This window comes from Alternaria postmessia (assembly GCF_024291825.1).
Source record: "Alternaria postmessia strain BMP 2775 chromosome Unknown scaffold_12, whole genome shotgun sequence".
In the NCBI taxonomy this organism is placed as follows: domain Eukaryota; kingdom Fungi; phylum Ascomycota; class Dothideomycetes; order Pleosporales; family Pleosporaceae; genus Alternaria; species Alternaria postmessia.
The window spans coordinates 269513-290734 of NW_026260085.1; the positions used below are offsets into that span (position 1 = coordinate 269513).

Below are 21222 nucleotides of genomic sequence, written 5' to 3' on the forward strand. Positions count from 1 at the left end.
CATGGAGTTCTGTTTGTGTTATACATAAGCTTTGGAGCTTGTCCCACGTGATATAACGGTGCCCGTTGATACGAATCACGACATTGTCGGCAAGCAATATTTCTTGTACTATCCACAACCTTGTGAAATATGTGTTCTTCAGCAACACCCTTGTCGATGCAACATCGAGATCCAAATCATTATAATGATCATGTTCCTCAGGCGCTGCCAAGGGAATGTCACCTATCCAGATGATAACAATAATGCTGTTGCGATAAATGTGTGACATCATTCCGACCTGATGATTTCGCTCCAAGGTATCTGCCTGAGCAATGCAAATCTGATCGATCCATAGCCATTCCTCCAAATTTTCTCGTAACTCCAGCAAGCATGAATAAAGAATATCCCGTATTTTGAGCTTTTTGCCCTCAATGTAAAGATCGTGTAAGGGCGAAGGCGGGCCCCATCGATAGGATAGCGCAAAGTATTTCGGGGCGCGTTCCAACGGAAAGACTTTGACTTCGCAGCGTACAGGACCGTTTGTCTCAGGAACAAGTTTCAGGAGGCGTATCTCATCCGTGGAAGTATCCAGACGCTGGTGTTTGTACATTTCGGGCTCTGTCGGTTGCCCAAGACGTGCCTCGAACGACTCTTTGACGATTGAGTCAGCACTCAGATGACTTTGATATGTCGCTTCTCGTTCGCTCATCGCGTGCAGTATTGGAGTTTCGCTGATCTAAGTGCTCCTAAAGTACTGGAGGCAGTCTTCGTGCAACGGTGATGTGGTCTAGGCAGACGACTCTCTGTTGACGTCCAGGGCTGACGCGGGGCTGTGTAGACATCACGCATCGTGGCGTTTTCAGCCTTGTGACGGACTGCCCATGCGCCGCCACTCCGAATCAAGCTGGGACACTCGATCAGAACCAGAACAGATGATGAGAAACCATCGTTATGTTATTATCAAAGCAAAGTCAGAGTTCTTTGCACAGATAATCAGCCCTCGGCATGGATGGTCGCAACAACCTTTTGATCACCAGGTGCCTTCTTTGAACATGCGACGCTTCAAACTCACACCATGCTTCTCTTCTAATACGAAGAAGCCAGCATCCGACAGATTGCCTATTTGATACATCGAGATGACCCTTGCCCACCAGTCTTGCAGCTCCAGACCACGGTTGCTGATTGGTACACGTTTCTGCTTATATGCATCATGCACGAAGCTGAATCTGCCATCTCCAAGTGGTTATACGCGCAAAGCCCCATGACTGGGCATGTGCGCAAATTTGCGTGTTCCACAAATGCAACTGCAGACTTCGATACATATCATCTATGGAGATTGCGCTGGTTTTATGAAAACATGGCCTTCTTGTCAACTCTAGGGAATGTAAAAATTGAGACGGTTGCGAATACCAAAACTCACTACTATGGAACCTTCTTTTGATACGTTCGACTTCACACGAATACCTGACGACGCGGTACCAACTGCAGCTTCTCAAGACTCGAGGAACCAGTACTCAAATTATAGCATCTTTCGACCTGGCGGTGCACACTGGCGATGCGACCATTGTGAAGAGAGCGTGATTTACTCGCGAGCCAATGGATATGGTCAATACGTGCGCATGTGGAAATGTTGCCAATGCGGTTTCTCCGAGAATCGTGTCTCACTCTGGGCTGCATGTTCGATGTGCGATTACAGTAATTTCTGGGAAGAATACGCCTTCCAAAATCCTTCGATATTCCAACATGGAGTCCGAAACGTCATAGAACACGAAGAGACTTTTGAGACTTCACTTGTTACTTGTGATGGCGTGCCAGTAGCGGAGCATTCTGGAACAGCCTTTGCGACGGATGATTTGGTCTCTGCAGTTCAAACAAACCTGGCACTCTCTCAACCCTTTCTTCAAGACGAACCGTTGGACGATGTAGTGGTGCGTAGCGAGCTCGACGGTATCAATGGGCTCATGTCTATGCGTTCTATTGGATATGATAGCTTGGTTGGTGGCACAGCGGATGCCAACGCCCGACGCCAGCCAGTAGTTCCAGAATCATACAACACCGACGGGCCGTTCGCTGCACGTCTCAGTAGCGATACCGAAGTCATGACGAGTCTCCCGAGCGAGGATTCAACATCATCAGAATCTGTCACAGCAGCTAATCTGGCAACGTTTACTTTCAGCGAGGAGATACTGCGGGATTTCGACAGCGGTTACGGCGCTTCATGTAACACATCCAGGTCAGACATCACATCGCGCAAACGCTCAAACGAATTTGACCATCAAACAACACCTTCCGTAACTACCAGCCACGACTATTCAAAACCACCACTCCGTAAAAAAACCCGACGTCGTCGTCTAGACACCCTCAACCCCGGTCTCGCATGCCCTTTCTACGTACGCAACCCCTACCTTTGCACGTACGACTCCTGCGCCGGACCGGGTTCTCTCGGCATCCACCGACTAAAACAACATCTCGAGCGTGTGCACCTCTACCACACCTGCTCACGATGTGGTGATACATTCTTCGGCAACACAGCAGGAAAAGAGAGTCTAGCCGCCCATCAGCGAACCACTCAGCCTTGCCAACTTCTCACAAACCCCAAACCTCATATCTGGGGTATATCCTACTCAACATTCGAGGCAATGCGTTCCAAGAAAGGCACATCAGGGAAGCCAGAAGTTGAACGATGGCGTGAAATCTATAAAATCCTCTTCCCAGACGCCGAGAAGGAAGAAATGGCATCACCGTACGTCGATACAGAACGCACGTTACTCCCTCGCCACTATCGGAATGGTGTATCAACGCAGAACCAGGCTGTCGACAAATTCTCAAAGCAACTCCTTCGTGTCTTACCTGCCAAACTGGACGCAGCTGTTAGAACTCACTGTGATGATAGTAGACTAACGGCGATGTGGAGTGAGTTTGTGAATACCCACTTACATGATGTGCTGAGGAACGCCCTCAGTGATATCACATCCGCGGCGGATAAACAGCCATTTGCAGCACTGGAAACAATTAAGGAAGACAGGTTCGAGGAGGCGGAGGAAGATTTTTGTTCGAGTCTGCAGGACTTTGTAGATATGGATGGAGGGTGATGCACAGTGAACGTGCGTATCTTCACATTGGCACATGTGTCTTCAACACGTATTTAATCGCTAGGACATTTTAACATACCTTACCGCATGTCGCATGTCTCTTGAATAGCCACCAGACGACTGCATAAGAGCTCATTGCATCAGTCAGCTACATCACCTACCGAGGCAACAAATCAGCAACTCCCTTGTACGTCATTCAAGACATGGTTAAGCGATAGGACAACACTATTGTGAGCATGGAAATACTGAAAAGCATGAAGATGAGGAGGTAGATTTGGATTTAGTGTGTTACTATTATGACGTGGGAAGGTATTTACGTAAACTTTTTATCTCAGACTAAATGATGAGAAAAGCTGGGAGGTATTCTGGCTGGGACGCGTTGTTGGTCCATTTTGGCGTTGTGAATGGGTAAGACGCGTGTTAAGATGAAGGTGTCTCAAGTATAGATTGATGTAATGTGTAATGAATAACGTTAGATTAACCAACATTACTCATTACACATTACATCGATCTACGTTTGAACCAGCTTCATCCGAGCCATTCGCCTTAGTCAACCTCTATCCGATCCGGCACCCATTTCACTACTGTAAAGGCATCCAAGCACTCCCTCAACACCGCCCTCACCCACGCGAGGTATCTCTCCTCAAGCAACACTTTCTCGAACTCGATTTCTTTCTTGTTCCTCTCAGCTAGGCCTTGCTTTGCTACTAGCTGTTTGATTCTTTTATTCATTGTATTATTTTTAAGTTACAAATGAGATATTACTGATGCGTCTGGTGTGGAGGATAAGAATTGTGCTCTTCAGCTCAGCATTTTACCCTCAGGTGCTCACGGTGCTCCAACACCGTTCGCTATGAGCCAAAAGTGCTGGATCACGACCTTGTAGTCGTGATCGAACTTCCCAACGGGCGGACCAATGCCCATTGGAGATATCGTGAATTGCAGCTGGAGCAGCTTCTCCAGCAATTCGTTGTTCAAAACCATTCGCGACTTGCCTCGGCTCCCAGCCAATCGTATCAAGCCATTCGTGTGGCAGCAGGGTAGCGAGGCCCCGCTTTTTTCATCTCGTCTCTCATTCGTGTACGACAGCTACGCTGCCTCGTCGTGGTCATCCTTCATAAAAAGACTTCGTGTTCGTTGCCGTACATCTCGTCCAGAGGAGCAGGAGGAGAGGGAGGCGAGCCGTTCCAATAGCTTCACTGAGAACCAACAAGGTCAGCAACGGCACCAACGACAACAAGTCAAGAATGAGAACTCACCTGGGGGATTTCGACAATCAAGTCCGGTGTAAAAAGGAATAGCGAGGAGACCTCTCAACAGCATCCATTCTGCCACCAGGTTGCATTCACGACCTCGTCAACCGCTACTAGCTACCTGAACCACTCCAATGGGTCAAGCCATTGAACCCCCATTGGAGATTTTGTGACAAAAAACCGCCGGAAAACATCTCTAGCTATTCCGTCGAGAACACAAATCGTATCTCGTTTCAGTACGCCGATGCCGAGCAACCAACTCATCGTGATATTGAGTAAACGATTCACGCTATTGGCATGGTAGTCTGCGGAATAATCGTGTTCGTTACCAGTCATCAGATGGTGGTCTCAGCACCGCCGCCATACGAGTGAGGTTTCTGCCCCAGCAGAGACCTCAATCGATCGTGACTCGTTTTGCGTCCCAAGCATCTAGTTCATCTCCCATGTCTTCCCATGCACTCCCATGCACTCAAAGGAAAGACATGGTCGACTATCCAGGCGGCACCGACGAGGAGGCGCAAGGGTCCGACTTCTACCGCCCATCCACCTCTTGCGATCGCCTGCCAAAATCTTGTCAATGTGCGATCCATTCTTCTCCAGACAGACATTCCTGCAATCTTGACTGTAGTGCGTAGTCGAGTATGCTTAGCAGCCTGCCCCGCTAAAGATGCGGCGAATAAGCCAGTCTCAGAGTCGACCGACGAAAACACCACACCGCAGACGTTTTGCGCTTCCTCCCTGGTCAACGAGGAGTTGACGAGGTCCACGCTAGCAGTCTTGCATCCGCTACAACGCGGTTACTAAAAGCGAACAAATGGATGACGCTCCGCCAAGGGTTCGGAAAACGCCTCCGTCCGCAAAAGTAACCACGGAAAAAGCTAATGACGTCCATCTCTAGACCGAGCCTGTGTCGGAGGAGATGAGGTCAAAAGCCAGATGCCGTACTTCGGTCCCGACATGAGAGGTCGGTTGAACGAGTGATGGCGGTAAACACGATAGGTTGCCCGTGAGGGCGGCGATACGATAAGGTATCCACGATGTGCCACAAGGGCCGAACACGAAAAGGATTGCCTATTTAGGCGGTCCACGAAAGTGCCTATCTAGGCGGTCCACGAAAAGGTGCCACAGGGGAAGTCCACGAATGGAACAATCCACAGGGCAGTCCACGAAAAGGATACATCCACGAATGGATCATTCCAAGGGGTGTCCATGAGCGGAGAATGTGATCTTTATCCCATTGTCCGCTCATGGACTCTCGCGTCTCCAGGCCATGCCATAGCAGAGGACCCACGCGGATGGAGCCGGGTGCTTGTATGCAAGTTGAGCCAGGGGCTATAGCGGCCTGTCAGAGAAATCCCCAAGGGGAAACTCAATATCTGTTGGCTTCTTCCGCTCTCGTCAACCTCCGAAAGGAGTGACAGTGGCGATGGGGTTACATAAACGTTCCCTGCAGTACAAGTCCGCATGTCGATAATCTCAAAGGCAACGGGGCCGATCTCAACGACGGGAGGGACATGGGACGAACGAGCGGGCTGTATCCGAAAGACGCAACGTAAACTCGATCAAGACGGGCGTATACCCGGAGAATAGCAGGGCGTACCTGAAAGGTTGCGGGTCGTACCCGAAAGTTAAGATGCCAATACCGAGGCTCGTAGACGGGGGCGGGGGCGAGGTAAAAGGGTCTGCACATTGGCCAAGACATCGGGGGGACGTGCGATCGAGGGTGCCTGTAGCGCAAACGATTGCCATGGACCATAACGGTCTATCAGAGATTTTTTTCCGAAGAAAAGAAAGCTCTATATCGCAGGCTTCTTCCACACGCATCTCCCTAAACAGGGTGACACTGGTGGCGGGGTGTGCGGCGAACCGCGTTCCCTGGCTAGACAGGTTCCTGACGCGAACCATCATTGGGGTGAGAAAGAAGATACTCTACCTGATACCAGTAAGGCGAGCGAATCGGGAAAAGCCAAAGGCAAGCCAGAATGGAATGGCAAGGAGCAAACCAGTCCCAAAACCCAAGAACACAAAATAGTTGCTCAAACGGACTTGGAGGCGAACCAAGACTCCAAAGAGACTTTGACACAAAAGGCGACTTCTGGGGATCGATAAGGAGACCAGACGTAAACGTGGCGGTATGCCCTCTTCTAGCTCGGTCTGGGTGTCCCACAGACTCTGCTAACCGCAAGGGTGTCAACGCGAGAAGTGACTGTAGCCAAAGAACGCCATGGACCTTGCGGTCTGTTGGATTCTTCCGAAGAAGTCTCCATATCGCAGGCATCTACCACACTCGTTCTCTGAAAAGACAACACTGGTGGTGGGGAATACTCCCTTTGACTGACAGGCTCCTCGCTCTGTAATGCGCAAATTGCGCGAACATCGACATCGAGGCTACATGATCGCAGTCGAATCGGAACAAAATGGGGCAAAAGCTTGAAGCCTCCGCTACAAGAGCTTACCAACCAGTGTCTCAACACTCTCAGTAAAGTGACCCATGCCCAGCCACGAACGAGGAAACTCATCATCCATTGTCGCAACATTCAAGGCCAGCCGTCTTGCACGCCAAACACGTCGCCACGGACCATAGGTCTGTCAGAGCCACGATACCGGAGTAAAGTGAAGCTCCATATCTGTTGGCATCTGCTACTGTTCGCCTGAAAAGGGTACTGAGTAATGGGGTAAAATCCCTGACGTGACAAGCGCTAACCGATGGATAAAGATCAACTATGACGAGACCTCTCGTCGGTAACGCGCACAAGAAACAGTAAGAGAAGCCTTGACTTCCTACATGTGGTTTGACTGCCTCGAGGGGGACGCATCTTCTCGCGTCAATGAACCAAGGACCTTGAGGTCTGTCAAAGCACAAGGCTAATATCTGGTGGTATCTTCCACACGCGACAACCTGAAAAAGCGACACTGGTGGCGGGGCTGCAGCAAGTGCTCCCTGGCGTGAGTTCTGCGTCCCCCTCATGGCCATCTGTCCGCTGCACCAAATGGTGCTAGCTAGACCCGAACGAGGGAGGAGAGCTGGGAGGATCTTATCGCGGGCATCGATCGGAACATCGGCTGACGTGTGCGGTCGATAGTTCGGCGACGTGGTTTAAGGCGGTGCATAAGCTATTGCGATAAGAAGTGTTGGAAGAAGAGGAAGTGCCGCTTGACGCAAAAGCAATACATGGAAGCAAAGAAGTGTAAGAATCCGTCGAGTGTGGTCAGGTAAGAATGCTCATGTGATGAGGTGTGATGAATGTAGCCAGGAATCTGTGGAAGGGAGAGGATCGTCTGTTATCGAGAATCACATGTCGAGGTGCGTCGTTGACGGGCCCTGGCACGAATGCTAGACACCAGTAAACAGCACCACGTATCAATCATAGAAGGAGAATGGGGAATACCAGAATACTCTGTACAGAGAATGTGAAGCCAACCATGGTATGTACCGATCCACATCCGGCGTAAGACGACCTGTACAGTGTTGGACTGCGCTATGGTCAGACGAACAATGGTGCTAGAACTGAGCTGTAAGCATGGCCAGTCTCCGTAATGCCTCTCGTGTGATGAGGGGCTTGGACGGGAAGCTGGTTGGCTGAGGCCATGTCGTCGCAAAGCTAGGCGTGTTCGTCCTTGGGAGCCGTGGCCGGATAGTGGGGTACATCATGACCGTCTTGGCTTACTGTCTCGTTTCGTATTTACCTAGGCGGGCTAACCGGACAAGCTCATCGGATTCCAGAAAACACGGTCGCAAATGTCCGGTGGTGGTCCGCTCGTCGGGAACTAATCGCTATCTTCTAGAAGCTCAGCAAGCTCCGCTTCTTCTTCCGCAGTCATCATGCCCTCTTTCTTCTCGGGTTCCTTGTCCTTTTCCTTACCGAGGCGCTCGTCTTCGGCCTCTTGGATAGCCTTAGTCAGCTCTTGTGGCTTCAGGCTCCAACATCGGACTGTAGCGTCAATGCCCACGGTGATCACACGTTGTCCTAGTAGAACGAGGCTGGTAACCTCTTCAAAATGCCCACTGAATGTATGATGCAGCTTTCCGCTGCTTTTGTCCCAAACGCGAACCTCTTCGTCTCTGCATACGGACACCAACCAACCGCCTTCCTCGTCAATGGCAACATCGCGAACGAAATCAGGGTGCTCGAACTGGGAGTCTTCTTCCCACTCACGGCCCCTGGATAGGCACTTGGCTGTCTTGTCTGCTGAAGCTGTCCAAAGATCGCCGTCCGAATCGAAACGTAAGGCGTCGATGCTTGTTTCGTGGGAAATGATTGGCGACGGTTGTACCTCAGAAGCTGAGGTTAACCCGATGGACCATCGCCTGATTTCTCGGTCACTTCCAGCACTGAACACTGTGGCAGTCTCTTTGCCGGGCTCGTAGTCAACTGGGTCCAACGCAAGAGCGAGGATTCCACGTGTGTGTCCCTTCAAAGTGTGTAGCTTCGATCCCGCGGCGACGTCCCAAACAATGATGCTAGCATCCTGTGAAGCTGACACTAGGATCTCTTTGCCGTTCAACGTGAATGTTATGACGGCCTTGACGAAGTCACTGTGGCCTTGGAAACGCTGGGCGGTCTTACGCGTGGACAGTGTCCATGACCAAATAGACTTGTCCCAACACCCCGCAAACAACGTGTCCGATTTAGGGGAAACGGCGACGGATGTGAGAGGAGCAGTAGGTCCTGAGAACGTGGCGGCAACTTTACTCGTCTATAGGAGAACATGTCAGTGGCTGATGCCTAGAGCTATGTGAAGCCACGAGCTGGGCAGCGAAACGGAGGTCTGACCGACTTCAATGTTGATACGCTTCACGTTGCCTGCTGCTTCAGCAACGTAGATGCAGTTGTCATCTTGCGGGTCGGCGATGGCAGCGAGGATCTTGGAGGGGAGCTTGATAGGGGTGCCCTTGGTGTTCTTGGATTTTGCAGCCTTTCGAGCTGTCTCCTCGAGGGAGGAGCTACATGGTATCAGCTAGAGAGTTGGAAGATGTATAGATGATAGTCCATACGTCGTCTGAAAGTAGTGACCCGGGTCGTTGGAGCGCGACATGATATAGGGTAGGAGAAGCGGTGACGCCCGGCGGGATATGGTGACTGGCAGTGGGTCTACTTGGGCATGTGAGCAGCAACCCCGCTATTATGACTCCGCCAACCACCCAATGAGGAAGCAGCTGCAGCCAGCCACATCACCATTGACAACTCCTACTAGTAGCTTTCCAGACTCTCTTTGTGAGCTAGCATGATGATGATAACAGAACCATGAATGATTGCTTCTCTGTAAACGGATCCCCACGGCATATTTGGTGGCGTCAGTTGCTTGGTCCTTTCAACTGCGCGAGAACGAGCCGCATCACAGCGGTGCGATCTTCGGAGCACGGATTCAGGGGGAAAATGCATGGTCTGCCTCTAACGATCGAAAGACTTGCCCATACATATAGTGAAACCAAGGCGTTTGGAATATCCACTTGCATTACGATCGTCATGGATCCGTTATCCGACAGGGCCGTACCTGCATTCTAGCATTGTACATTGATAGTAATCACCATAAAGAAGGTGCAAATGATGATAACGTAAAAATTCATTCGTTCGATAGTAGCAAGAATATGGTATTAGATGCTTTCACATGTACAGAAGTCTCAAACCCAAACGCCATAGATCACAAAAACAAAAGAAATCATATCGTGCAGCTCTCCTCTGCTCGATCCTGGCGGGATCTTGTAGTGAGAGACTGTGAGTTGGGTTACTGTGGAAAAAGGAAATCGTATCGTGTAGTCATGTCCGAGCAGTGAAGCTCCATCTGTAAGGTATTTCGCGTTCGTTTGTATGTGTGCAATAGCAAAGCTTTTTGTGTATACAAGCAGCTGCTTTTCGTAAGAGTCGTAAAATGCGTATTCGTAACGTAAGAGTGAGGCGGTAGTTATCCAAAACTACGCCCATCGTAACACTCTGGGGTATGGGGGATATCTCAAAAAGAAGACATTCCAGGGCAGCGTCATCATTAACTTTTGTGTATGTGGAACATAGTCCAACAACAAAGTCGCGCCCAAGGACCAAATCTGATCTGCGATGCATGCAATCATTAAGTCGTGAGTTTGTGTGAGTGCACATAATAGTACAAGTGTCGTGGTCGTTAAAATGCCGGGGGTCCAGCGTGAGCACTGGCAGCGGCGAAGTCGCGAATCGCCCATCTCCAACCGCCGTGTTGGATGCCATCGTCGCGGAGGCCGCCGACCCAGCCTTCGACTCGTCGTCGCCAGATGGCTTCTTCGTCGCGCTGTCGGCGGATGAAGCCAGGTCCGACATCAAACTCCTCGCCCACAAAGGTTGGGTCATCGGGGTTTGGTGTGCCGGCGCCACCCATGCCATTGCCGCCAGCAACACTCTCGTTATCCTTGAGGTCGTCGAGGCCGGCGAACGGGTCCTCTTCTTCGTCCACTTCTGAAGGTGATCCAATCTCATTTGCCGGCCGAGGCGCCTTGAGCCAAGTCATCTTGACAGGGTCAAACACCATGCGGCCTTCGTACTGGACATTACGTGGTACGGAAATCTGAGAGATCAAGGCAGGTCGTGGCGGAGAAGGCACTGGCGCAGGTGCTGGCGGCTGGGCCAACTTGGCCGCTCGCGACGAGAAGCTTCTATGTGCTTGGTGGTGGGTCTGATTGGCATGGATGGACGACAGTGCGATGTGCGAGATGGACTGGGAACGGTCATGGCCGCGGCTCATCTGGTTTCCCGGCGGGGCAAAGGTAGGCGTGCTCGCCGTGGTTAGGGCGAGGGTTGTAGTGGAAGTATTAGGGTGTGAGAAGGAAACAAGAGCTTCCTCGTTTCCTTCCCAACGTTGTAAAGTTGGGTTATAAATCATACCTTTTTCATCTATGCAATGGTCAGTAGGAGCTGGAAGTAGTGGTTGGGTGTTGTACTTTGTGTATAAGGCTGCGTCATCTGCCTGATCAACTGCGGCTTCTGTCCCGAGCCTTTCTTCCTGTGAGCGGATGGACTGGTATGCGGACTACGAGCTGCCACTTGAGCGGCCCAACTGACGGGCCTAGTGGAAACGGGACCTTCTGCTCGCGACCTTGTACCTGCCAGACGCTGCTCACGTGCATTCCTACTTGCTGCCGTGTCACGAGCAAAGCGAGGAGTGTGGTCCATCTTGGGAGGGCTTCGCGGCGTCTGAGGCATAGGCGTTTGCATTCGATCAGGCATCGGCAGACGTGAATTGCTAGGCTGAGTGCGCAGCGACTTGTTACTTGCGACGTTGCGCGGCACCTTTTCAAACTGCTTCTCTTTGGAAGCCGAGGTAGGTAAGTCGTCGAACAGGTCGAGCTCATGACCGTCACCAAAGTTGCGCTTGCGCTGAGGCTGTGTCAGCTTCTTCGGGGCTGGATGACGTGCAAGGGCAGACGGGGCCATGTCACGTCTCACCGAAGCACGACTCGGTGTCTCATTGTTGCCGCCGCCAGACAAGCGTGAGTAGGTTCGCATCGAGGGAGACTGTGGTCGGCGAGGGTCCGAGTCGCGACGGAGGTGGGACTGCGAAGTGCTCTTTGACATGACGTGGTGGGATTGAGACGACGTTCCGCCGGCAGGAAGAAATGGCATTCGTGGTTGCTGACTCTGGTTGAGGTTACGGAGGACAGGAGCAGATCGCTTTGCGCGGAGCAGCTGGGCACTGGTAGTCGTGGGCATGGTACGAGTGGAATTGTTCGACGTGGACGCTCCACTTTCGTAGACAGGGGTAAGTCTGGTACGGCTGGCGATGGACGGCAGGGGCCTGGGTATCCGTGAGGTAGTGGGCCTGTCGGTGAAGGTGATGGTAGTTGCGGGACGAGCAGCGTGTGGGGCGGTCGTCTTGGTAGCCGGCTTCTTTACGACAATGTTTTTGTTCAGGGTTAGCTTCTGTCGGTCCAGGATGTCGCCATTGCCAAAGTCGAAAGCGTCCTCAAAGTCTTCCTCTTCGACTGCGGGCTTCTTGGGTGATGGTGCTTTGGGGCTGTGGGCCTTGGGGCTATAGGCCTTGGGGCTGCTGAAGGGCGAAGGGGACAATGGTGCAGCGATGGGTGATTGGGGCGGCTCCTGCATGGGGGCCGAGGTGGGTGACATGGGCGCAGTGGGCTGTTCGCGCAATGGCAGAGGCGGAAGGAGCGAGGCTTCATGTGCTGGTGGTTGCTCGGCCTTCTTGAGCTTTTCCAGACGCGCACCAAAGTCCATGGCCTCTGTGGGAAGCACGAGACCGCCCAGATCGTCTTCTTCGCTCTCCATGGTCATGATGCTGCCTAGGCTGGGACTCATGGCGGATATGGAAGAGCTGCGTGCACCGCGAGTTCCCTGTCGCGTACCTGCGAAGCGGATGCCCAGCGAGCCCTCGCCCCAGTCGAAATCATCGTCCTGCTCTTCTACTGGCGTACGTGGCTTGGGCGTCTTGAGCTTCAAGCCCTCGGACGCGTTGCTGGGAAGCTCCAAATCATTCCCCCAGTCGTCGTCCACCTCGATCTTCTTGGTCGACTTCTTCTTGCCCAGCCTCTTGATGGAGCCCCCTAGGAGTGCCGACGATGGCACGCTCGTGGGTATCGGAATGCCGGCCTGTTTCGCGGCCGTCTTGATGGCGGAAGTGTTGGTTGCTTGGTCGTCTGGGGTGATGAGGAACTGCCAGTCGTCCTGTGATTCTGTTTCGGAGCGCACGCTCATGCGTGAGGATAGCGAGTGTACTGTTGAGTTCTTGAAGAGGAGGCCGTCGGAGCGGTCGTCGAAGTCGCCGTCGTCCCATGTTTCCATCTGTGTGCTCTGCGAAGTGATGGAGGCGATGCGCGCCGCAAAGGAGCGGTTGTTGGCCGCCATGCTCTGTGGAGCGCGATTATGGCAGGCACGCGGTGTGAGGTGGGTGTGTGCAGGATCTTCGCGAGAGGTACTGAGGTGGTTGGGCTGTGGGCCGGCGAGGGTCGCTCTTGCACCGCTTGCAGGTTCCTGCAGGGCTACGCGAGCTGGAAGGCGGTAAGTCGACAAAGGAAGGCCCGCAAAGTGGCCCGCACGCTACGACACGCGTGTCGATAAGAACAACAGACTCCACACCCCTGCAGCACGGGAGACAATGACGGCGGTGATGTGTCCTACGTGACGGGAGGGTATATGCAGGAACAGATTGTGCAATTCTGCCCCCCGCATAATACAGGCGGTCGTTGCCTATATAGTCCCATACATGGTGCTGCCCATGTTTGTTTCTGCGCCGAATATGTGGCTATTCTGAGGGACTGGTGCTGATCGGCTGCGAATCGCGTCCCAGGCGGATGCCTGAACAACAAACACTAAATCTTCATTCTGGCGGGTGCTGCCTGCGCCTACCGAGCCTCTACGCGTCCGCCAGCAGGCCTCCACCACGCGACTCTGCAAATATAACCCTCGCGTCCTGTCTCAGGTAGAGGTGGTTCAAGTTACGGTTTCAATAGTTCCCCCTACCACTTGAAACGCCCGGTACCCTTTCCTAGACCAACACCACTACCCTTCCTAGTCCAACACCACCAAACCTTCCAACTCGGCACACTTCCGCAGTCCGCGTCCACTAGTGCAGGTACATCCATCAATGTCCGCCCGCAACATCGTGCCAGTCGAGCCTGCCAACGGCGGAGACACTGTCGTCATCGAAGTGCTGCAGGAGGGCAGTCACCCTCTCGATGTGAGATTGGTGGGATGCGAGGGCGAAACCCCATATGTCACCTCGAGTAAGACAGGATCCACAGCACGACTGTGGTTCGCCATCTAACCCGGCTCAGTCAAGCACCGTAATCTCGGAGCACTTAAACACAAATTCAAGGGTAGCGACCATGAGTGGGCCACCATCGTGTCTCATTTTCTGCTCCAGCAACAGCCAGAAGTCGGCGAAGCCGCCCTTTTGGACGGCATTCGCATGGTCTACACCCTGAAAAACAAGAGCCTTGAGCTTTCTTTTCGCAAGGACGTTCAAAACATCAAGGTGGACAGCTATCCAAATCCCTTGGGAATTCGGCTCATGTATGCAGGTCACCCTGGGTGAAATCATTCTACCAGAAGACGATGAGTTTGAGTTCAACCCTTTTGAATGGGCGCAGGTGTCAGCCGTGGCGCACGCCCAAACGTTGAAGCAGATGGTTGACTTGGAGGCGCAAGTCAAGAGCAAGCAGCAGACCATTGCCAAACTTAATGCGCAGCTGGAAGACTTCATCAAGACCAAACATGAGACCGAGACTGCCATGCTCCAGCAGTTCATGCAGCTCCTTAACGAGAAGAAACGGAAGATTCGGGATCAAAGCCGTCTACTAGCAGGCGTAAAGGTTGACAAGCCAACAAGTGAGATATCTATGACCGAGTGTGACGTACACTATATTGACACTGTCTAGCGGCCGCTGTACAGTCTTCGAGAGCGAACACCAAAGCCGCAGACACCAAAACCCGCAGAGCAGGCGCGTCACGAACATCCAAGCGCAAAGCTCCTGCACAGTCAGCAGAGCCAGATGTAGTACCAAAGTCAGACAGTGACCAGATGGAGATTGACCAAGCCAAGGCCGAAGAGCAGTCCAACGATGAAATGCCCGAGCCCATGACTCCAGAGCAGTCCGACAACGAAACAGATGTGGAGGATGAGCCTGCGCCCACTGCAACAGCGAGATCGTCCCAAACGCTCAGATCAACTTCAGTCGCACATAGTTCAAAGAGCGAAGCCACCGAGAGCAAGGGTGTGCCACCACCGAGAGCGCTTCCATTCGTAAAGAGAACGGGAATGCCAACACGAAGTAGGGATGTAACAGCAGCCGACGACGACGATGACGAGACGGACGACGAAGAGTTGTAGGTTAGAGGGTGACTATGTTTCAGTGTGTTGTGCACAAGTTTGGTTGAAACCATGTCTACCAAACTTGACCACTACGCCGTCTGGTTCGCTGTGTTTCCTTTTCACAGGATCTTGGGATGTACCCGCATCCAGAAACTTTAATGAAATAGAATTATTGTTACGAAGCGTTTGGTTCAGAAATTCAGACTTTCGCTTTATGGTTTATCGCCGAAGCGGTGCTTGCTTCTGCCGCAGTGGTAACCTTGGAATGGTGCGAAACAACCCCTTGATCCAAACAACAGTAATACAAACCACCAACAAGATGCGCGACATGAAACCTGTCATGCAAACTGGAACTACTATCTGGACCCTTTACGGGTTTGTACATGTCCAGGTGGTAACCCGGTTTGCTCATATACGTGGTGCGCTGCACACGCGTGGATGTCGGTTGGCGTTGATGTCATCCATGTCGATCGCTCGGTACAGCAGGGAGGTCCCGAGCAAGCGACGGTAGACAAGAACAGACGCTTGGAATGAACAAGACTCTTGTTCGCGAGTGTCGATTCTACATCATGCAAAGAAGAAAGTTGCCTACGTTGAACATGTCCAAAACAAAGCGATCTGCAAGTGATGTGGTGCGGGTCGGGGCAAAGTACAGCCAATCGTCGATGGCAGAGGCTCCGGCCAGGGCTGAAGCGCGCGGGAGAAGCCTCCCGCCAAGCCATGTCCACCTCGACATGTCGTTCTCCACCACGCTGTTGTCGCAAACACTAGATTGTCGTTATTTGGGATCACGTACGTCGTCGTCGCATTATCACGGGGTTCGTGTGCGAGCCATGTCTGATTCCAGCCGATCCGACCAACGGTAGCATCGCGTACTTTCGGTGAGTGAGAGAGAGTGAGAGAGGGATAGCGCCCGACATCCGCGTGCGCGACCATGTGGATCTATTGTACTGAGGAGATGCGAACAGAAAGCGATTGTCGGCCTCGTATTGTCCACGCGCACTCGACTAGACCCCGACCACCCACCGCGTCCACGGCGTCGTCACAACAGATCCCCGCTCGAGCGCCTCTTCTAATGCTCCTCCATCTCCACACGTCGTTCCACTGCACCTACCGTCGTCGGCCCGCGACACCACAAAGACACGCGACCGACGCAACACCCACTACCTGGAGGTAACACGCAATGTCAGGTCCCGGCCACGCTGAGCCTCTCGTGGAAACGACGCGATCTCTCAAGCGCAAGAACCTCTCAGACGACGACCAAGGCGAGCTCGACGCTCTCGACACTATCTTCAAGCGCATAAAGACGGCGGTTCCGCGAACGCCCTACATTCTCTCAACGCCTTCGGTGAACCCGTACCGGTATTACTCACAACAACAAGCCAATGCTTGGAAGATAGGAAGATTATGGAAGTCGGACGAGGAGCATCTACAGTACAGAACCTACCTGTACCGCGAGCCATGCCAGGACTGCTTCGAGCTGCAGGCGGGAGAGGACGATGAGCCCGAGCCTGAGCCCGCGCGCTCCCAGACCGCAAACGGCCAGCCAGGGAAGAAGAAACCGAACCTCTCAGCCTTCAAGGTCAAGCCAGCGAACGGCCCCAATACTCCCAGTGTCAAGATCAGCTCGCCCAGCCTTGCGACAGATAAGGCATCAAAACAGGCGAATGGGGTTAGCAAGTCTGAGAAGCTGTCTGTGCCCCCCCAAAAGGCCGAGTCCAAGTCGCCAAGATTGTGTGTACACCGCTCCACATGTCATCATGTTACTGACAACGAACAGGACTTCCGGCACTTCACGCGACGAGCACCCTGCCAGCAAAGCCAACGGTGATGCCCCTTCCTCGACTCGGCCGCGCGCCCCCTCCACACAGAAGAGCGAGACTGCCAGCTCCAAGGGCAAGGTCGAGAAATCAGATCCGTCCAGCTCAACACCACATGGCCTGCCCCCGCTCCTGTCACCAGTACACGAACCAATGGGTAATCCCTACGGTCTCCCCAACATTCTATCCCCCACACTCCCCTCCAACATACAGGCCGAGCTGGATAGGATAGAGGTGCAACGGAAGCGCGCAGACTCCGACGCATCTGTATCATCGTCAGATCGCAAGAGTCAGACGCTGGCCGTGCCGCCTAGTGGATCTCAACAGTCCAATGGCACGCCAAAGTCTGAGAACCGAGTGCGCTCAGCCTCTATCAACGGCAAATCGCCCAACCCCGAACCAGTCAGTCAAGCCGAACCAACAGACCCTAGTATGCTCGTGAAACTGAAATTCTCAAAGACCAAGGCTCCAGTCGTTGGCCAAATCCTCCGCCTGCCATCCAAACGAGCTAATGCCGAGAAGAAGGAGCGCCACGATGCGCCCAAGGCTACTGCGATAGATACACAGCCCAAAGTCACAGACCCGCCCGTCATTAAGAAGAAGCCTGTTCCAAAAGTTGCTGCGCGTCGCGGAGAGACTACCGCGCCGGCGGTGCCCACGCCGAATGCAGGTGCAAAACCAACTCCTGCGAGTACAAAGGTTGCGGAGAAGCGGCCACGGCCGGATGAGGATGCGACTTTGACGGTACCACCCACTAAGCGTCCCAGGGCAGGCTCAGGGCCCATTACCCCTCTCCAAAATATCTCCTCTCCAGCCTTATCCACCAAGTCGAGTGCACAGAAGAGTCAGAGTCAGAATCAGTACGCCACCCCTAAGAAGGATATCAAATCAGTCAACATGTTACGAAGTCAGTCATCCGAAAGCAACACTAATGACGCAACGCCCGGCCGGTCTGGCGCAACTCCAGCGGGCGCAAAGACGGAGCACAAGGCTGGTCCTACATCTGCCCCTCTTAACAACAAGAAGCAGGCGGATATCTCACTCCTGGGACAGACGTCTGCGAGGCTGAATCAGATGGGAAGAGCCCTCAAGCATGAAGCAACTAAGATCCTCACAACAGGCGGTAGCAAAATCTCCAAGCAAGACGAGAAGAGAGCTGCGGTGACAAATCTCGAATGTATTCTGTACGTCCATGACCCTCATTCTTTTGTCAACAAACTTTGCTAATTAGACAAGTGCATACATGGCCGCCTATTCCGCCCAAGACCTCTCTCTCAACCTCCGCGGTCGCGCGGGAGAAGTGGAGCAAACCTGGAAAACGCTCCTCCCCCTCTGTCTCTCCTACAGCCGCTGCACAAAAGACCACCAACACCTCGACGGCCTACGTTCATACCTCAGTTCCATCATCGCTTCCGCAATCTGCACACACGTCTCGCAACGCTGCCAGAACCCAAAGTCAGCCGTATCCCACGACTCCCCCCAGGACGCCGCGAACAACGCAGACGTAACACGCCAGCACAACTCGCTCGCTGAGAACTTTGCACTCCTGGCCGACCACACGATCAAGATGAACCGGCACTACCAGGACGCGAGGATTGCCCTGCCGATTGAAGACTTGCAATCCCTGTACAAGAAGACATATGCAGCGAGAGAAGCCAATGCGCGCCTCGCACGCGAACCAGAAAAGATTAGCGGCGCGCGCATGTCTGGTCCGTACTTTTTGCCCCTTGCCACGGATACAACGCCTATCCAGGCTGTGCGCTTTGGCCTCAAGTTCCTGAGCGAGTACTGTGAGAAGGAAGGGTTGGAATATCGATTGAGGATTAATCTGGACAGGCCGGAGTAACGTTTGGTGTTGTTTGTTATGCCCGCTTCATTACCATGTCCCACTACACACAGACACGCAGACACACACACATTCCCCATGTCGGTTTCTTGTTGACGGGCGTTTTGTTGATTCATTGAACTGTCTACTTAGCGGGTGGTTTTTCTCTCTCTGTCTCTCCCTTGTTTGGAACAACTCTGATACCCCACGAGGTTTGGCTTGGCTGGACTTGCTCTTGTTCTTTTTTTTTCCCCCCATCTGTCTTCCTAAGCCGGTCGCCTATTCCAAATTCATTCTTGGTTCTTTCTTTGTTGGGGTTTTGTCATAGATAATGGGTTGGAGTGAAGTGGAGTTGGAGTTGGACTTGGAGTTGGAGGAGGAAGGGGGAAAGGGCCCGAAAATGCATGGAATGAACGAGCAAAACGAGAGACAAGAATTCCAAAAAAGTCATTTCAAAATAAGCTTTGTAAACGGCATCATATTTGACATGTCAATTCGTCTTCAAGTTTCGTGGCCTGTGTTGATGGGAAAAACCTCGTGCACTCGTTGATTCCCCCAAAAGAATTGTCCCCTTGTATAGAAGTGTACCAACGCCAATAAAAAAAAAACTCCTATACTTGCAACCCATTATAACCAGATTATGACAAGAATACCTTCTCCAACCTCTCAAGCAACAAATCAGCATGCTGTTTCTGGAAAATCAACATGGGCCTCAACCGGACCGCCCTCTCTCCACTCCCACCAATATTGACACCCTCGCCCTTTGCCTTCTTCAGCACCTCATCCCTTCGCACATTATCAAACGCAATAAACGTGCCCTGGCCCTTTCCTCTCAGATTCTGAATCTCCTGGGGGAACCTCTCACTCAGCCTCTGGAGACCGTCGAAGAGGTAGTCACCAACGGCAGCAGTACTATTGACCAGATCCATGCGCTTGATTTCCTGAATGATGGAACGGAAGAGGATCGCGCGCGCAGGATCACCCATCCAAGTGTTGAACTGACGGTACGGCTTGTTGGGTCGGAGATCGTTGTTGCCAAAGTAATAACCAGCAGTCTGCGCCTTCTTGGAAAAGGTAACCATGTCCGGTGGCGTGCTCAGACCCCAGTGTTCGTGGGCCCAGAACTTTCCCGTTGCACCGACGCCGGTTTGCACTTCGTCGACGATGAGGAGGACGTTGTGTTTCTTGGTGATTTCGCGGAGGCCGCGGAAGAAGTTTGGTGTGGCGTGGTTGTCGCCGCCTTCGGATTGGATGGGTTCGATGACTACGGCGGCGGGTGGGTTGTGGAAGGTGGTGATGATGTGTTCTGTTGCGTCCAGACATCTCTGCTCTTCTGCTGCGTTTTCTGCCTCGTGTTCATGGAGGGGGTACTTGAGGACCGGGAAGGGGGCTTGTGGCCAGTCAAAGGCGGGGATGTCGAGCTTGTGAATGGGTTTAGAGCGTGTGGTTGACAGACTGCCGAATAGACGACCGTGGAAGCCTGTCTTGAAGGATAGAATAGACATGTCGGGGGCGCCTGGGGCTTTGTTGTTCATGGACGAGTCGATGTCTTCTTGGGAGAAATCGGCCGAGGCGCCACCGCGTTGTTGTTGACGCCTCCACATGAAGGCGGCTTTGTAGGCGAGTTCGTTTGCGTCGGAGCCGGCTTGGGCGGTGAAGACTTGGTTGAGGCCCTTGGGAGCTACGGAGAGGATACCGCTCTCGAGAATGTCGGCCCAGTCGTGCTGGGGGAAGTTTCCAAGCGCGGGGCGATTGATGATGGCAGAGGCCATCTCGGGGGATGTGGCTGCCAGGAGGAGGGAGGGGTTGTTGTAGCCCACGGGGATGGAGGCGATTTGGGCGTATACATCGAGAAGGACGTTGCCGTCGAGGTCTGCGATGCTGATTCGTGTCAGTCTCGGTTCACTTCTGGTAGCATACCAAACATACTAGTTGCCATAGCTTTGGGAATAGTCGGCCATCATGTTCAAGCTCCTGGTGTCAAAGACCTTGCTCAGTCTCTCAATGGCCTTTTTGCTCTCTGGGCCGGGGATTGCCGTCTTGACAATTGGCTGTCGGGGCTCATCTGGGAAGAAGGAATGCTCTCCGCTGTCTGCAACGGCCGCTGCTGCTGCCGAAGCATATCGTCTCCGTGATGCAATTGGTGCCTTTAGGGCTAGACGAGCATTTGCACCAAGAACTGGGGCTCGAAGACGTCCAGCATTGCGGATGAGCGACGCCATCGTGGTCGTTGCCGGTGTTGTTGTTGTTATTAGAGGAGGAAAGATGGCGCAGAGTGTGATGATGCTGCGGGGAGCTCGAAGCTCGAATGCGGGGAGACGCGACGCGTAACAGTAGCTGCTTTGCCACAACAAACAGTCAGAACAGCCTACGTAAGAGGATACAGTTGGGAAGAGCGGTATCACATCTTATACTATTCCAGAGCCTTTTATCTACTACCCTCGATACAGCTGATAGAGCTC

The 21222-nt window shown here is 52.9% G+C and overlaps 5 protein-coding genes across 5 annotated transcripts; 3 read left to right on the plus strand and 2 right to left on the minus strand.

Moving 5' to 3' along the window:
* Positions 1-1403: 1403 nt before the first annotated feature.
* J4E82_002985 (uncharacterized protein) lies at positions 1404-3071 on the plus strand (the record flags this gene model as incomplete). Its single annotated transcript, XM_051729277.1, has 1 exon — positions 1404-3071. The coding sequence occupies one exon, from the start codon at positions 1404-1406 to the stop codon at positions 3069-3071; it is 1668 nt and encodes a 555-aa protein (XP_051590992.1).
* A 5021-nt stretch (positions 3072-8092) lies between these two features.
* Positions 8093-9361, minus strand: J4E82_002986 (uncharacterized protein; the record flags this gene model as incomplete). The annotated part of the gene is made up of 3 exons (XM_051729278.1): positions 8093-9022; positions 9104-9269; positions 9321-9361. The coding sequence occupies 3 exons, from the start codon at positions 9359-9361 to the stop codon at positions 8093-8095; spliced, it is 1137 nt and encodes a 378-aa protein (XP_051590993.1).
* A 4527-nt stretch (positions 9362-13888) lies between these two features.
* Positions 13889-15133, plus strand: J4E82_002987 (uncharacterized protein; the record flags this gene model as incomplete). Its single annotated transcript, XM_051729279.1, has 4 exons — positions 13889-14027; positions 14079-14278; positions 14325-14631; positions 14682-15133. 4 exons carry the CDS (start codon positions 13889-13891, stop codon positions 15131-15133), a joined length of 1098 nt encoding a protein of 365 aa, XP_051590994.1.
* A 1165-nt stretch (positions 15134-16298) lies between these two features.
* Positions 16299-18781, plus strand: J4E82_002988 (uncharacterized protein; the record flags this gene model as incomplete). The annotated part of the gene is made up of 3 exons (XM_051729280.1): positions 16299-16849; positions 16896-18119; positions 18172-18781. The coding sequence occupies 3 exons, from the start codon at positions 16299-16301 to the stop codon at positions 18779-18781; spliced, it is 2385 nt and encodes a 794-aa protein (XP_051590995.1).
* A 617-nt stretch (positions 18782-19398) lies between these two features.
* J4E82_002989 (uncharacterized protein) lies at positions 19399-20982 on the minus strand (the record flags this gene model as incomplete). The annotated part of the gene is made up of 2 exons (XM_051729281.1): positions 19399-20641; positions 20690-20982. The coding sequence occupies 2 exons, from the start codon at positions 20980-20982 to the stop codon at positions 19399-19401; spliced, it is 1536 nt and encodes a 511-aa protein (XP_051590996.1).
* Positions 20983-21222: the final 240 nt, after the last annotated feature.